The sequence below is a fragment of the Bufo bufo genome, chromosome 10 (assembly GCF_905171765.1).
Source record: "Bufo bufo chromosome 10, aBufBuf1.1, whole genome shotgun sequence".
NCBI classification, from domain to species: Eukaryota; Metazoa; Chordata; class Amphibia; order Anura; family Bufonidae; genus Bufo; species Bufo bufo.
Window position 1 is genome coordinate 141,779,638 of NC_053398.1, and position 17,415 is coordinate 141,797,052.

The 17,415-nt window shown below is 46.6% G+C and overlaps 1 protein-coding gene across 1 annotated transcript; it reads left to right on the top strand.

The window, feature by feature from the left end:
• Positions 1–112: 112 nt before the first annotated feature.
• MARVELD3 (MARVEL domain containing 3) lies at positions 113–15,781 on the top strand. The gene is made up of 4 exons (XM_040410165.1): positions 113–236; positions 5,389–5,905; positions 7,295–7,404; positions 14,804–15,781. The coding sequence occupies exons 2-4, from the start codon at positions 5,397–5,399 to the stop codon at positions 15,412–15,414; spliced, it is 1,230 nt and encodes a 409-aa protein (XP_040266099.1). The 5' UTR covers positions 113–236; positions 5,389–5,396; the 3' UTR covers positions 15,415–15,781.
• Positions 15,782–17,415: the final 1,634 nt, after the last annotated feature.

Sequence of the window (17,415 nt, forward strand, 5' to 3'; positions counted from 1 at the left end):
TTCTCTGCCCAATCACTTCTTCATCGGCTTCTACCAATCAGTGTGCGCGCGTCCCCCTGTGCGTTCCAAACGCGCGCGGCGCGCATTCTTCTGCGTTCCAGACGTCGGGCGCGCGCCCTCTGGGGCTCGCCTGAAGCGAGCTCAGGTGTGTTGCTGCGTCGGGGGCGCGCTTTCGAGTGTGAGTTTCGGTTCCGGCTGTTTCTCTCCGTACAGCAAACGCTGGGAAGAGAATTTGGGTGAGTAATAAAGGGGAATAAATCCTGGGAATATGTAATTATTAGGGGCTGGAACCGGGGTTCTGAGGGGGCTGCTCCGGGGCAGGTGCATCATGCTCATTGGGGGGGCATAATGGGGGTCTTTCCGAGTGTGGCTGAAGTTCTCATTTCCTTTCAAGGAGAGTGTTTTTTGTTTTTTTTCAACTATTGCAAAGCAAATTTTTACCCAAACTGTTACTAAATCAAGTGTTATAACTTGCAGATTTATAAGCAGTGCCTAAAAATTTAGGAAAAAGTTGCAGGTTGCTATGGTTACCATGGTAGCAGTTACCAAAATCCATATGAAGACATTTTGTGTGGTTTTATGTCAGCTCAGCTCCGTACAATGAAAACGACTGCAGTTTTAACTTTGTGTCAATTTTTCGCAGTGTTTGAGACCACTGCTTGCAGACAGTGAATGGAAACATTTTTGTTTAGGCTTCACTCTTAGAAACAAAAAGGAAATGGAAGCCAAAGACGAATCGGTCACATCGGCAGCACCCACCGGGGCAAGGTTTATCAAAGGTGGCCAAGAGGGAAAACTGGTTTAGTTGCCCCTTGCAACCAATCGGATCGATCCTTTCATTTTCCAAAGCAGCTCTGACAAATGAAAGGTGGAATCTGATTGGTTGCTAGGGGCAACTAAGCCAGTTTTCCTCTGCACCGCTGACTGTGATGGGATCTGTCCGGTTTCTGTTATGGCGTCTGCCGTTTTACCGGCCAGGATAGCGCAGCGGGCTGCGCTGTGTTGTCAAGCTTCCGTAATCGGCGCCACAGGCTTCTGAACGAAGCATGACTGGACTGAAACTTGACTTTACGGCCAGTTTCATCTAAAAGTAGCTCTGAATGTGTTGACGCATCCGTATTATGGGCGTAAGTTCCAGTCCGAACTGGGACGCGGCCGTGACTTGAGACCGTAATACTGACACAGAAATGCACGCGTATTACACTCTTGTGAACCCGGCTTGTCCCATAGTCCTAGTCACCGGTGTCACATGAGCATATAACCTTTAACCCTTTGGATGTAAAGCAGAATGCTTCTATCCACAGACAGCAAGCAGAGATCTTGTAAATTGTGAGAAATTGTAGCGCAGGGATAGTGTATCACCTGTGCTGTGGGGGTCTGACGACTGAGGAGCCCACCGTCCCCAGTCCAACGTTTCTATGGAGTTTTATTCGGTAATACTAGTAATTTATACATTTAAAGGGGTATCCCGGTTATATGACGTTACCCCCTATCCACAGGATAGGGGGTAACTATTAGGCCGGTGGGGGGGTCCTACTGTTGGGACCCTGTGGAGCCCCCAATTGAGAGGCCGGTCGGGAGTGATGGAGATGGGTGAGCGCTGTAATTGTCTGTCTCCGGAAATGAATGGAGCGGCTGCAGGATGCCCGACCTCCCACTCCATTTGTTTTGAGGGAAAGGGGGGGGGGGGGGGGGGGCAACAATCTAATAGTAATGCTCTATCCTGTGGATAGCGGATAATGTCATACTGGAACGCCCCTTAAAATCCATGCTTTTGAGTCATGTGGGCGGACCTGTCGGTGTATGCTCAGGCATGCGGTTAGCGGTCAGGCACCGATAGGACCGCCACATGACTCCTAAGCCTAGAAAGAGCAGAGGTTTGATATGTATAATTTACAAAGTGCTGAATATTTTCCCATCAGTCTGCTCCGGCTCTGTATTCCGCTGCCTGCAGAGTACAGGCTGCACTCAATGGTTATCTTTACTGTCTATAGTACTGTTACTACTTCTATTACTCAGGGTATAAATCTCCGGTCATCAGATAATCTCCACTCAGTAGATGACACTCATTATCTCCTTCCTCCGGGTATTACTAGCGCGTCCCGTTGTCAGGGTTGGACGCGTTCAGACTAATTGACACGGTGACGATTGCCAAGAGATTTAGTGACTTGAAGGTGTCTCTTTGGGGATGGTGGAGGACTGAAGTCTCCTTCAAAAAATGTCACCTAAAACCCAGCACCGGCGCCCATCTTCTCCCGCGTAGTATTACAGAGAGGATAGGGCCGCACGGAGCATACATCGTGCGCATTTCCCACCGCGTAGTATGCTAGCGGCAAAGTGGATGAGATCCCCCCCCAAATAAATGTCTGTTTCATTCTGCGGAGTTCTCCCTTTGCAGTGCAGGAGGTGAAATCTGCAGCAGAAAGCCCGCCCTGCGTGGACGTACCCTTAAAGGGGTTGTCCAGGATCCCCTCGGTTTTAAATTACCTTTTACAAGAATCCCCTGGTCCCTGCTGCCCCAGTCCTGCACCCATGGCTACATCCGATGATCTTCCGGTCCCAGGCTTTGTTGATTTCCGGGTGGGCTGCCGACGGGGTCACGGACGCCGCTGCAGCAAATGACTGGCCTCACCAGTGATGTGCTGCTTGGAGACATGTCACTCCTGTGGCCGGTCATTGGCTGCAGCGGCGTCCGTGACCCCATCCATAGCCTAGCCGGAAATCAAGAAGCCTGGGACTAGAAGGTCGCCGAACGCAGCCAGGGTGCCGGAGCGGAGGGATAGTCACCACCAGTGAAGTGTGATCCGTGTATTAGGTAAACCACGCAAGGGGGGCTAACTGGAAACCTAGGGGATCCTGGACAGCCCCTATAATTCTCAGTGACCTTTGCACTGGCAGCACTGGTGATCAGACTGGTTTGCCATGTTAAGCTGTAAATGGGCGGCAGCTCCCGGTGAGTTTGGGGGTGTAGTTTACTAAAACTTTGAAGTTCTCCCTAATGGGTATTTACATTGGGCAGTTCCATTGTGTGATCCCATGAACCTTCAATACACCGTAGATCAGGGGTACTCAAGTACTTTTTTTTAAAGGTTCTCATACCGGAGTCGTCTGTAGGATGAAGGTCCGAGCTATAAAACTAAAATATGAGGGACAACACCATTTGTGTGGAGCGCTGCATTATTATTTTATTTTTACAATAATCCACACCTCCAAGCCCACCTAATCTCCTTTCTGCCGACCAAACACTAAGAATGTCCTTTCACTGCCCCCTTACAATATTGATGCCCCTTTAATACCCCTCAGACAGTATGATACCTCTTTAGTGCTCCACAGAGTATGATACCCCTAAGTGCACCCTCACAGCAGGGTGATCCCTTAGTGCCCCTGACACATTTTAATGCCTCCTTAGTTCCTCTCCACAGAGTATGAATACTCTAAGCGCCTCCTTACAGTAGGAATGCCCTCTCTGTGCCCCCTTCACAGTAATAATCCCCATTGTGCCCCCTTCACAGTAGTAATTCCCATTGTACCCCCTTCAAAGTAATAATGCCCATTGTACCTCTTAAAAGTAATAATGTCCATTGTGCCCCCTTAATAGTAGTAATGCCCATTGTGCCCCTTCACAATAGTAATGCCCTCTGGGCCCCCTCCATAGTAGAAATCCCCATTGTGCCCCCTTAATAGTAGTAATGCCCTCTGCAAGTAATGCTCATTGTGCCCCTTCACAGTATTAATGTCCTCTGTGCCCCCTTCATAGTAGTAATGCCCTCTGTGCACTGTGCCCCCTCCAGAGTAGAAATGCCTATTGTGTCCCCTTCACATTAGCAATGCCCGTTGTGCCCCCTCCAGGGTAGAAATGCCCATTGTGCCCCCTTCACAGTAATAATGCCCTCTGTGCCCCCTTCAAAGTAGAAATGCCCTCTTTGCACTGTGCCCCCTCCAGAGTAGAAATGCCCATTGTGCCCCCTTCACATTAGCAATGCCCGTTGTGTCTCCTCCAGGGTAAAAATGCCCATTGTGCCCTGCCCCCTTCACATTAGCAATGCCCATTGTGCCCCTTCCAAAGTCGAAATGCCCATTGTGCCCCCTTCACATTAGCAATGCCCATTGTGCCCCCTTCACATTAGCAATGCCCATTGTGCCCCCTTCACATTAGCAATGCCCATTGTGCCCCCTTCACATTAGCAATGCCCATTGTGCCTCCTTCACATTTGCAATGCCCATTGTGCCCCCTCAAGAGTAGAAATGCCCATTGTGCCTCCTCTGTGTTAAAAAAACAACAACACAGTAACTACTCACCTGGTCCCGTTCCTGAAGCTCACATACCTCTCTCCCCTGCAGGCACAGATCGCTCTGCAGCGCTGTGTGGGCGGAGCTTAAGCAGATTTCTGGGCTGCAGGCTCCACCCACACAGGCTGGCAGCGCGATCGGTGCTGAATGGTGGAGCGGGGAGAAGTCTTCCTGCTTTACCATTCTGTGCGCCGCCGGCCTGAAGAAGGGGAGGAGCGCGGGGAGCTGAGCGGTGAGTGACAAGACCCAGCTCCCTGCGCTCCAGCAATGAGCGCTTCTATCTGTATTGATGGAAGTGCTCATTGCTTCTGGACTCTGGCACCCCGAGAGACGGCACCCGGGTGCATGCAGGGGTCCGGACAGCTGGTTGAGTACACCTGCGTAGATGATAATTTGGCAAATGCTCCACTTTCCTTTTTTCTTTTTTTTCCCCAGTAACAGCGCCACTCCGGTCTGTAGGCTGTGTCTGGTATTGCAGATTGGTCTAATTTACTGTCAAGGGGAATTCCCATCTCAAGCAATGATGCCGTCACTTAAAAGGGTTAGCCTATGAAGAGTGTCACCTATCCACAGGGTAGGTGGTAAATATCAGATTGCAGGGGTTCAACTGTTGGGACCCCCAACAATCCCGAGAACGGAGGGTCCCTGTGCACTGCCGCTCCATTCAGAGCAGGAACTGGAGGAGCCTCCATTCTCAGGATTGCAGGGGGTCCCAGTGTTCTTATATTTATCACCTATTCTGTGGCATAACCCCTTTAATTAATGGTGGGGTGCCGACCCCCGAGACCCCCGCCCATTCTCATAATGAGGATGTACTGCGGCCCCTTAAGTCTTCCCCTTCACAGCAGCACCCCAGCCACACCGCACTACCCCTACATTCAAGTGAATGGGTCTGGCAGCAGTTCTCTGCGCATTCGGGCGGCCAAGAGAGAGCGCTGCTCTGCAGGGAAAACTTAGAAGAGGGTGCAGCACTAAAGTCATCACACATGGGAATACCCCTTTAATGACCTCTTGAAATGTATTGGTTTTAAAGGGGAGATGCTCATTTTAAGGATACCCTTGATGTCTTGAGCTCATGTAAGGTGCTTCTTCTTTCAGGTCTGAGAATGGGGGATCCTGGTCCCTATCCCAGTGATGGGGAGAGCCGTGCACCAAGGAAACACAAATCCGAGCAGCGCAGTAGCCGCCCCAACACACGGGACAGTCACTCCGACGTTCAGAACGGCTACCACAATGAGAGGGCTCCGAGCAGGGGCCACCATGAGCGTGGCAAACATCGGCCCCGAGAAAGAGACGACCATCATGGAGACAGGAGGCAAGACGGGCACCGGGAGGACAGGAATCGGGACCAGTATCAGGAAAGGGAGAAGCACTATAGGGACAAGGAGCAGGACAAGAGCAGAGAGAGATATAAGGAGAGGGATAAGCACAGCAGATATGAAGCTGACAGGAGCCGGAATCACTACGAGGAAAGAGACGGCTATTACAAAGAGAGCAGTCTCCCCCCATATGAGGAAAGAGACCATCAATACAAAGAGAGAAGCCGTAACCGTTCCGATGAACAGGGACTTCCAATGAACAAAAAACAGCCAGAAAATTACTATTCATCTGAGAGGTAAGTACGGTATTACATTATATTCTTGTACATATGAGGCAGTATTATAGTAGTTATATTCTTGTATATAGGAGCAGTATTATAGTAGTTATATTCTTGTATATAGGAGCAGTATTATAGTAGTTATATTCTTGTACATAGGAGCAGTATTATAGTAGTTATATTCTTGTACATAGGAGGCAGTATTATAGTAGTTATATTCTTGTACATAGGAGCAGTATTATAGTAGTTATATTCTTGTACATAGGAGCAGTATTATAGTAGTTATATTCTTGTACATAGGTGGCAGTATTATAGTAGTTATATTCTTGTACATTGGAGCAGTATTATAGTAGTTATATTCTTGTACATAGGAGGCAGTATTATAGTAGTTATATTCTTGTACATAGGAGCAGTATTATAGTAGTTATATTGTGGCACATAAGAGGCAGTATTATAGTAGTTATATTCTTGTACATAGGAGCAGTATTATAGTAGTTATATTCTTGTATATAGGAGCAGTATTATAGTAGTTATATTCTTGTACATAGGAGCAGTATTATAGTAGTTATATTCTTGTACATAGGAGGCAGTATTATAGCAGTTATATTCTTGTACATAGTAGGCAGTATTATAGTAGTTATATTCCTGTACATAGGAGGCAGTATTATAGTAGTTATATTCTTGTACATAGGAGCAGTATTATAGTAGTTATATTCTTGTACATAGGAGCAGTATTATAGTAGTTATATTCTTGTACATAGGAGCAGTATTATAGTAGTTATATTCTTGTACATAGGAGGCAGTATTATAGCAGTTATATTCTTGTACATAGTAGGCAGTATTATAGTAGTTATATTCTTGTACATAGGAGCAGTATTATAGTAGTTATATTCTTGTACATAGGAGGCAGTATTATAGTAGTTATATTCTTGTACATAGTAGGCAGTATTATAGTAGTTATATTCTTGTACATAGGAGGCAGTATTATAGTAGTTATATTCTTGTACATAGGAGCAGTATTATAGCAGTTATATTCTTGTACATAGGAGGCAGTATTATAGTAGTTATATTCTTGTACATAGGAGGCAGTATTATAGTAGTTATATTCTTGTACATAGGAGCAGTATTATAGTAGTTCTTGTACATAGGGAGTTGGAATTATAGTTATTAGTGTGGATTACATATAATTTATCTGTCATCTCCCCAGTTGTAAAGACCTGCAGATTATGTCAGTGCTATAGAAACATTATTTTTATTTCCATATGTATATTTTTGTATCCTATTATCATACAACATTAACTGTATTTGTTTTGCTTGTGACCTTTATTTATTCCGTTCTCCATCTTTGTGTTTTTCTCAATTTGTCCTTTTTAGGAATTGCTAAAACTGATTTCCATTACCCCGTAGGTCATTCCCTACACCTGGTGCCGAGCTGCAGGACTTGGAGTATTATGAAGCAGAACCGGATGGTGGGATCTTGGATTGTCACAAATGCAAATATCTGTGCACCGGACGTGGTAAGTTAGCTTTTCATTTAAGGTTATGTACAACAGGTTGTAATAAAAAAAAAAACGGCAATTGTTCTTCATGTAATATTGTCTAACCTGTCAAATACTATGTTCTTTTGTTCTGATTTGGTTACATTATGCTCCAGTTACATCGAAAGCTGCTTTCTGAATTCTATTGATTGCTCTACCCCTTATTACTTCCATTATGTAATAGAATCCACCGTGTATGACTCCTGTAATACCGTCCAGCTTGCGGTATTGCCCACTGGTACATGGTATGAGACATTATAATGTAAACCGCATTACAACGCTTATCCAGCAGGGGGCGGCAGTAAGCTACCGCGTCATTCAGCCTGAGCACTTATAACATAAGAATTTTGAATGCAGCTCTGGATGTGAGTGGTGTATAGACCGTCCATTAGATGTGGGTTTTATAAATGTTGTGTATACGGGCGATAATCCTGTGGCTCCTGCACCGCCCTCCAGACACAGAATCCGCTGTATAGGACACAGTGCGGTTTGGATACAGTCCCAGAAAGGAAAACACAAGTCAACTCTGTTATTTTAAAGTCATTTTTCCTGTTCTTCAAGCTGAGTTGAAAAAGTAAGAAAATAGTTACTAGTCACCCCGGGCTCCTGCATCGGGGGCCCGGCTCTTTCTGTCTTCATTGTTCTCCCAAGGAAAACAGAGGACATTTCCTGTGCTGACGGCGCAGCTTGATTCATATTTGTGTCCCGCTGATCTCAGGATATTGAGGCACAGAGGACACCGGCTCCTCCGTCTAATTACACACGTGTGCCTGTTCTGGGGTAGTATTCCTAACCATACATGTGGCAGGGGACACGGGCGCAGGATTAAAGGGACACTATGGATATACTTCTTTAAGTCACTCCATGTACTCTACGTCCTTCTTTATTCGGATTTGTAGCACAGCAGACAAGGGGTTGTCCGGAGAAAACCAGACAACCTCGGGAATCCACCTGAAATAAAGAACAGGTATAGACTTACCTGACAGATCCTGGTTGTCCTGGCAGGGCTCTATAGACCCGGCTGCAGGAGTGATGTCATGTCGATAATACGTGACAGCTGCAGCCAGTCGCTGGCCTCAGTGTTGCATTCGACGAGGCCAGTGATTGGTTGCAGCAGGCACGTGTTGTCGACGTGGTAAATAAAGTCAGGCCGGGAGAACCAGAGCAGCAACACGTGCCCTGTCCGTTAGTACTCAGCAGTTCCTTATTTCAGGGGGTTATCCAATTTCCTTCCGTTTAACTCCCTGTCAGACTATCACTGCGACCAGTGAGGGAAGGGGTGACTGAATTAGAGGGGTCACACTTTACAAGTGATAAGTGCATCTTTATCTAGGCTTGTCATTAGAATTGTCATACTGTTATCCTAAATTCTACTGATCTACTATTCTACTAGCAGATAATATCTTTCCCCTCGCAGCAGCAGTAAAATAACAATGTTTTTATTTATTTATATAGTATCTGTCTATATACTGTAGCATTTCCGGCAGGAATCCACAGCAACAGAATGGGGCTGATTTTTTTTTTTTTTTTGGGCGTATTTGCTGCAGATTTCACCCTCTGCCTTGCAAATGTGCATTCCCTGACCGAAGTCACGCCACGCCACAGGTCAAGGTGTGTGCAGATTTATACGAGGAGAATCACTGCAGCGTGTGGGCGACATTTGTGAAAAGCTCCTTCACTCTGCTGCGGATAGTCTGCAGCCTTACGAAGTGTCTTAGACACCGTTTCGTCTGCGCTAGTCGAGCAGGCGTGGCTTAACATTCAAGGGGCATGGCCTAAGAGGCAATGTCATGCGCCAAAATTGCACCAAAATTTAGGTGCACAGTAGGCCAACTAAGCTAAGGGAGGACAGTCTAAGGGTGCACCGGATTTATCATCCAGGATCGGCCACAGTCTGTGCGGTTTGAAGTTTACAAAAATGTCAAAAAATTAGACCGGATTCGTACAAGTGGGGGGGGGGCGATATCCGTAAGTAATTTGGCGGTGGTGGATGCAAAACAGCTTTTTAAATATACTCACACACAGTTGCAGAAATTTCTGTGAAAATTTAGGTCCATACATGTAAATATTATTTTTTTTTTTTTTTTGTGCGGCCGGTGCAGGCGGTATTCAGAAGTATACTGTATTCTGCTCTGTATGACTACACCCTTAAAGGGGTTTTCCAATTAATTTATGCATCAGAGGTCCGAAACCCAGGGCTCGTGCTGATCAGCTTTTTCAGAAGGCAGCGGCACTCCGGCTTCCTCTAGGCCGGGGACGCCACGTGCCTTAGACGCAGCTCGGCCTCATTCACTTCTGTGGGGCATGTGACCTGTGGTCGTGACGTCACTGGCCTACGTGAAGCAGCTCTACTGCGAGCCCCGCTGATTGACGGGGTCCCGGGTGTCGGACCCCCACCAATCAGATACTGATGACCTATCCAGAGGATGGATCATCACTCTGTAAACGGTGGATTACCCCTTTAATGGAGCCGTCACAGCCTTGTTAAACCCTCTTATAATGGGTTCCATCGGACTTCCACTTTTTTGACGGAAATAGCACTGCGGACTGAGCTATTCTTGCCAGCTAAATCCTGCAGAAATCTGACAACGTGGAGAATGACGCTAATGTGAACAGAGCCCAGTCTGTGTGCGTCGTGTAACTACTACTTCCAGCATGCCTCCATTGACGCACCTTGTTTCTGGCATCACCTTCCTTGCTCTATTGGGAGTTTTAAATTTATTTATTTTTTTGAAATTCGCTGATTGCTGCCAGTTCCTGAACCTTCCACCTTGAACTTCGCACCTTCAGCTCTTAATCTCGGTTTATTGCGTGGGCGCAGGTATTTTTATTTGTGTGTGAAGACTCATAATTGGGTGTTATTGTAAAGATAAGAGACGAAATGTGCAGTTATACCAGTTTTCCTACCTGTGGCTATACAGCTGTTCTAAAACTACAACTCCCATCATGCTCCAACAGCAGAGTTGTAGTTTTGCAACCGCCAAAGAGCCACAGGGCACCCTATATTTAAAGGGGTTGTCCCATGAAAAATATTCAAAGTTTTTCAAACCAGCACCTGGATCTCAATGCTTCTGTACTTGCATGTTAAAAAATAAAAAATAACATTAGTCTAGCCACTGGGTTATTCAATAAATGCAATAACTGTGGACAACCCCTTTCAGTGATGCCATAGTGTGTAGGTGACAAATGGCGATTTCCACCAGCAACTTAGAGGACTGTAATATTTATAATGTGCCTATACAATTGTATTGCTCCATCCTGCAGGAAAAAAATGTGAATGGACCCACCACAGTTAGCGTAATCAGTCGGTGTATGTGCACTGTCGACTTGTGAGTAAGACCATAAGTTGTAATGTAGAAGATCCATTGGAATGATTGTATTAGGGAATCGCTTAACTGACAATTCCCCTAAAGGGGCTGTGTCACTTCAACAAATAGCATTTATCATGTAGAGAAAGTGAATACAAGACACTTACTAATGTATTGGGATTCTCCATGTTGCCTCCTTTGCTGGCAGGATTCATTTTTCCATCACATTAAACACTCCTCGTTTCCATGGTTACGACCACCCTGCAAACCAGCAGCAGTGGCCGTGTTTGCACACTCTAGGAAAAGGCATCAGCCACCAGAAAAGGCGGTCTCAGCCACCGGAGAGGCTGGCACTTTTTCCTATAGTATGCAAGCATGGCGTTTGCAGGATGGTCGTAACCATGGAAATGAGCAGTGTATAATGTGATGGAAAAATGAATCCAGCCAGCAAAGGAGGCAACATGGACAATCCCAATACATTAGTCAGCAGCAGGGGCGTTGCTGATAATGCTTCCCAAGAGTGCGCTCATTAGTAGAAGAGCCCCCCAGTATTAATAATGCCCTTACAGAGCCTCCAGTAGAAATAAGGCTCCCTATTGTTCCCCCAGTAGTAATAAAGCTCTCTGCCGACCCCTCAGTAGTAATAAGGCCCCCATAGTGCTGTTAGTAGAAATAATGTGGATCCCTCCTATAGAGCCCCCAATAGTAATAAGAACGCCTAATGTCAGCTGGATTTAAAATGCCCCCCAGTATTTATAATGCCCCCTACGGTTATAATGTTCACCCTGAAGTGCCCCAGTATTTATATCACCCCGTACTGTTATAATGCCCCCAGTATTTATATTGTCCCCTACTGTTATAATGCCCCCAGTATTTATATCGCCCCCTACTGTTATAATGCCCCCACAGTGCCCCCATTATTTATATTGCCCCCTACTGTTATAATGCCCCCAGTATTTATATCGCCCCCTACTGTTATAATGCCCCCACAGTGCCCCCATTATTTATATTGTCCCCTACTGTTATAATGCCCCCAGTATTTATATCGCCCCCTACTGTTATAATGCCCCCACAGTGCCCCCATTATTTATATTGCCCCCTACTGTTATAATGCTCGCCCTGATGTGCCCCAGTATTTATATTCCTCAGATTAGTGTCCTCAGAAAATATAATTCCTCAGCCGCTCCACCATACAGTCCCATGTAAATAACATTATTTCCCTCCCTCTGCCATAGAGTCCAATGTAAATACCATCTCTCCAGCCCGCTCCAATATACAGTCCCATGTTAATACCATCCCTCTCTATGTACAGCCCCCTCTAAAATACAGTCCTATGTAAATAACATCACGCCATCTCTCCTGCCCCCTCCAACATACAGTCCCGTGTAAAGAACATCACCCCCTCCCCAGCCACCGTCAACATACAGTCCCATCACCCCCTTAATATTCTGTCCCATGTAAATAACATCACTCCGCCAAACACCTTAAACATACAGTCCCATGTAAATAAAATCATCCCCTCCCCAGCCACCTCCAACATGCAGTCCCATGTAAATAACATTACCCCTCAACATTCAGTCCCATGTAAATATCACTCCCTCCCACAGCTGCCTTCAACATATAGTCCCATGTAAATAACATCACCGTTCTCCAGCCACCTCCAACATGCATTCCCATGTAAATAACATCACCCCCTCAACTTTCAGTCCCATGTAATTAACTCCACCCCACTGTCCCATGTAAATAACTTCCCTCCCTTCAGCCCTAACATACAGTCCCAGTTAAATAACTACAACTCCCAGCATTGCTCTGCCTCTCCCTTCACTTACCTCTCCTCATGTAGCAGACCTCACTACAGCTTCCTCCCCAGGACTTCTCCTCTTCACTGCCGTCCTCTCCTGCACTGGTCACATGATGGTGACATCATCGCAAGTCCTTTTCAACTACTGCATTTAGAACTGATCACATGGACTGTGATGTCATCACAGGTCCTTCGGCTCTTGCAGGGCATTAGATTCAATTGTATTGCCGTCCTGAGGACCACAATACAGTTGTATCTAGCTGGCAGGCAGGACATTCGGGGTCTGGGACAAAACATCAGGGGCCCAGGCCCCGAATGTTTTAACCTAGCGATGTCACTGGTCAGCAGTTTGTATTAACGTTCTCTACAACATAAATGCCACTTGCTTGACACAACCCCTTTAAGGTTCAAGTAAGAAAACCTTCAGCTCTTAAAGGGATTCTCCACCAAAATATATTTATACCAAAATGTTTAATGTTGCCCTGAAAGATGGGAACAGCAGCAGTTCATGTCCTGCCAAGTCTTTGCCCTTAGTTCGTTGCTAGGTATGTGCTGCTTGACAACTCCATTGTAAGGAGTGTGGTTGCTAAGCAGTGTATTAATAGCAACCAGACTGGCTCTGATGCTGTACCATTGCCTGGCTCAGCCTGCAGTATTAATCAGATTTTTGTGAAGATACATTTTAGTAGCCTGCAGTATTGGGGTCCATTTACACGTCCGCAGAATGGGTCCGCAAATTGCGGAATGGGTGCGGACCCATTCATTCTCTATGGGGCAGGAATGGATGCGGACAGCACACATTGTGCTATCCGCATTTCCGGAGCACACCCCCGATCTTCCATGTCCTATTCTTGTCCGCAATTGCGGACAAGAATAGGCAGATCTATGTGGGTGCCGGCCGGGTGCATTGCGGATCCGCAATACACTACTGACGTGTGAATGGACCCTTAAAGGGGTTATCCGTTAATACTAATTAACCTATAGGGGTCTGACACCCGGGACCCTCCACTGATCTGTTGTTAGAAGAGGCCGTGGCTCTATGCATGCCGATGCCTCTTCCTAGACCATGTGCCGTCACTGTACATCGGTCACATGGCCTAGTTGCAGCTCAGCCCCATTGAAGTAAATGGGGCTAAGCTGCAATACCAAGCACAACCACTATACAATGTACGGCGCTGTGCTTGTAAAGCTTCCGGGCTCTCTTGAACCTCTGATCGGAGCATCAGTCATCATTATATTGACCAGGATAACCACTTTAGATTTTTTTATACTTTTTACTCGCCCGCGGTATTAGATTTTTGTGGAGATACATTTTAGTAGCCTGCAGAATAAAAATGTATCTTCCAAAAATCTGATTAAGGCCTCTTTCAGACGTGCGGGCCGCAATGCACGATCACAGTCCGTAGGGCAGCCACAGCGGATCGCGGACCCATTCACTTGATTGGGTCCGGGATCCGGACGTTCCGCAAAAAGATAGGACATGTCCTATCTTTTTGCAGGACGAAACCCCACGGAAGCACTCCGTAGGGTTCCGTTCCGTGCTTCCATTCCGCATCTCCGTATTTGCGGACCCATTGAAGTGATGCGGAATGCCCACGGAACGGCACCCGTGTATTGCGGATCCGCAAATGCGGTCTGCAATATGGCAACGAGGCGCACACGCCAGTGTGAAAGAGGCCTAATACTGCAGGCTACTAGTTTTTTTTTGAAGATACATCTTAGTAGCCTGCAGTATTAATCAGATTTTTTAGACGATACATTTTAGGCTACTTTCACACTTGCGGCAGAGTGATCCGGCAAGCAGTTCCGTCGCCGGAACTGCCTGCCGGATCCGGCAAAACATATGCCAACTGATGGCATTAGTCCCTGATCAGTCTTAAAAATGCATTGAAATGCCGGATCCGTCTTTCCGGTGTCATCCGGCATTCCTTTATTTTGAATGCCGAATCCGCCACTAATACATTCCTATGGAGAAAAACGCCGGATCCGGAATTCAGGCATGCTGCGGTTTTCTCTTTTGCCTGATCAGTCAAAAAGACTGAACTGAAGACATCCTGATGCATCCTGAACGGATTACTCTGCATTCAGAACGCATGGGGATATGCCTGATCAGTTCTCCGGCATTGATCCCTTTTGACGGAACTCGGTACCGGAAAAGAAAACTGCTAGTGTGAAAGTGCCCTTAGTGGAGAGCCTCTTTACCTGATGCATTAATATGTGTTAATTCTCCCCGATCTAATGTGTCTTCGTCTGCTCTCCATCTTTTCAGCTTGCTGTCAGCTTGTGGAAGTTCTGCTCAACATGCTGATCCTGATATGCTGCTCCGTGTCCTACAACGCCACTGGGGGCTTCACTGGGATCACTAACCTGGGAGGAATTTATTATTACCAGTTTGGGGGGGCCTATAGCGGCTTTAGCGGTGCAGATGGAGATAGGGCTCAGGAGCTAGACGTCCAGTTTTACAATCTGAAGCTTCCCACAGTCACCGCTTCCATGGCCTTTGGGGGCGCAATAATGGCTTTCAGTTGCCTCATGGTCCTTCTTGGTGTTCTCAGAGTCCCGTGGCACTGGCCAATATGGCTGTTGGTGGAGTGCGGGTTAGACATCGTCATTGCTGTGGGCTACATGCCGGCCCTGTATTTCTACTTCAAGCGCTTACAGGACGCTTATAATTCTCAGGTTTGCAAAGACCGCGAGGCCCTGTACAGCAGCAAGGGTTACCAAGGCTTTAGCTGCGCCTTACATGGGGCTGACATTGCTGCCGCCCTCTTTTCTTGCATGGCCATCATAGCCTTTTTCATGAGCGCCGTGCTCGCCGTTAAGGGTTTCCGGAGAGTCCGCCGCCAGAAAAAGAAGCCAGTTGACCCCCTTGAATTCTAGTCCATGTCTCTTTTACCCCCCACACCTTGTTGTCTTAGTCTTGTAAATACATGTTACATATACGATGTATTGTGCAGCTTTGTTTTTAAGAATCTGTATAAAATAAAAACTATTAATCTAAAGTGTGAAAACTGCATTTTAAATAAGGTGTCATTGATGCAGATCAGCTCCCTCCGGCTGATTGTAGGTGGTCCCGCTTACAGAAAAAATGAAACAACTTGGCCCATAGTCTAAATTAAAATTCTGCTACCTGTTTTTGTCTCCACGGTAACAGACTACAAACAAATCTTGCGTAGTCTGGTCCTCCAGTCATACTGCCATTTATCTGTGTCCCTACTTCTTGCTAACCAGCCAAATGTACGCATATAAGGGCTCGTTCACATGGCCGCGCCCGCAAACAGCTTGAAGGGGTCCGCAATCCGGAAAGTCGGTGCGGAATGGAGGCACTGGACCCGTAGAGCTTCCGTGGGGTTTCTCTACGTGTTCTATTTTTTTTGCGGTGCGAACGGATCACGGACCCATTCAAGTTGAACAGGTCTGGAACGATCCGTTGCAGCCGCCGCCGCGCGGATGGTGCCTGTGCAAATTGCGGTCCCCAATACACGGGACGGCCATGTGCATCAGTCCTAAGAGGGACAGATGGAAGTGTGACCATAGAAGCAGCAGACACTAAATGGTGGTAGATTTTGTAAATAAAGACTGTTTGCAAAGTTGCTTTATTTTTCACTTTGGATGCATTGGAACAAAAAATTTCAAAAATGTTTTAGAAGATGGACCTTCCCTTAAAGGATTGGAGGTTTTCTAGGAACCTCAAGGGTGGTGCAGATTGGTTCATGTGTATAAAATGAATATTAAACTGGTGTCTACAAATCATCTTTCTTCCTCTGCCAAGCTCTTGGCCTTCTCAAGGCATGGAAAGCGGGTTCTCAGCCTCTTCTCTTTCTCACTCAGGTGTTCTGCAGATGTTGGAGGTGATCCTCAACGCTCTGGTTCTGATTTGTGTAGTCTCCTCCCATTTCACCCTATCTGGGTTCAGTGCCGGCATGGCAAGTGGTGGGTTCGGAGGCGGTTATTACCCCTTTGAGGGTCAAGAGCTGCAGCAGGTGCGTCAGTTGGACCAGGAATTCACACTCCTGCGCGCTCCATTGATATACGGAGGCCTGACGGTGTGTTTGCTGATGGGGACCTTGACACTTGCCATCCTGGCTCACGGATCCAGGCACCTACTGGATCTATCTAAGAAATGGCTCCTGATTGAGGCTGCTTTCAGCGCGGTGGCGTCACTGGGCTATGGAGCTGCGGTGGGGGTGTTTCTACATTTTGCTCTCCAAATAAATTCCACGGACGTGTGCAAGAGGAGAGAGAGGTTGTACGCCAGAAATGGACTCACCTGGATGAACTGTTATCTGTCTGGGACCGACGGGGGAGCAGCAACCTTTGCCATCATACTGATTATATTATATGGTGTCAGCGTTGTGCTAGCGGCCCGGGCATACAAGGAAAAGGCGGCTCTACAGCAGTGAACTTTATGTCACACCCAGGCAATAGGATGACGCCTACTAATCTGAAATTATATATATATATTGAACACTTATAAAGGAAAATGCAGCCAAAATCCATAGTGTACAACATATACTATAAAATAGATATGTAGTATGCAATGTGCTACCTGCTCCTTGAGGGCAATTTTTGTCACTCTTCATGAAGACATTTAAAAATTTTGTATCATGAATATCAATCACTCCCATCATGTCAAGTGACGGCACACAGATTTCAGATTTTCTTTAACATGTAACCTGTGCTCTTTGGTGCCCCCTGCAGAATAACGCACTTTGTGTTTGGACAACTGCTCCAAGTAAATCGCTGTCACTTCTAACGCACTTTATTTGCAGACGGGTGCATTCCTGCAAGCATAGTAAACCAGCACTAAGTAATACCGCCCCCCCACGGAGAAGAATATCACCACTACAATACTGCTTCCTATGGACAAGAATATAACTT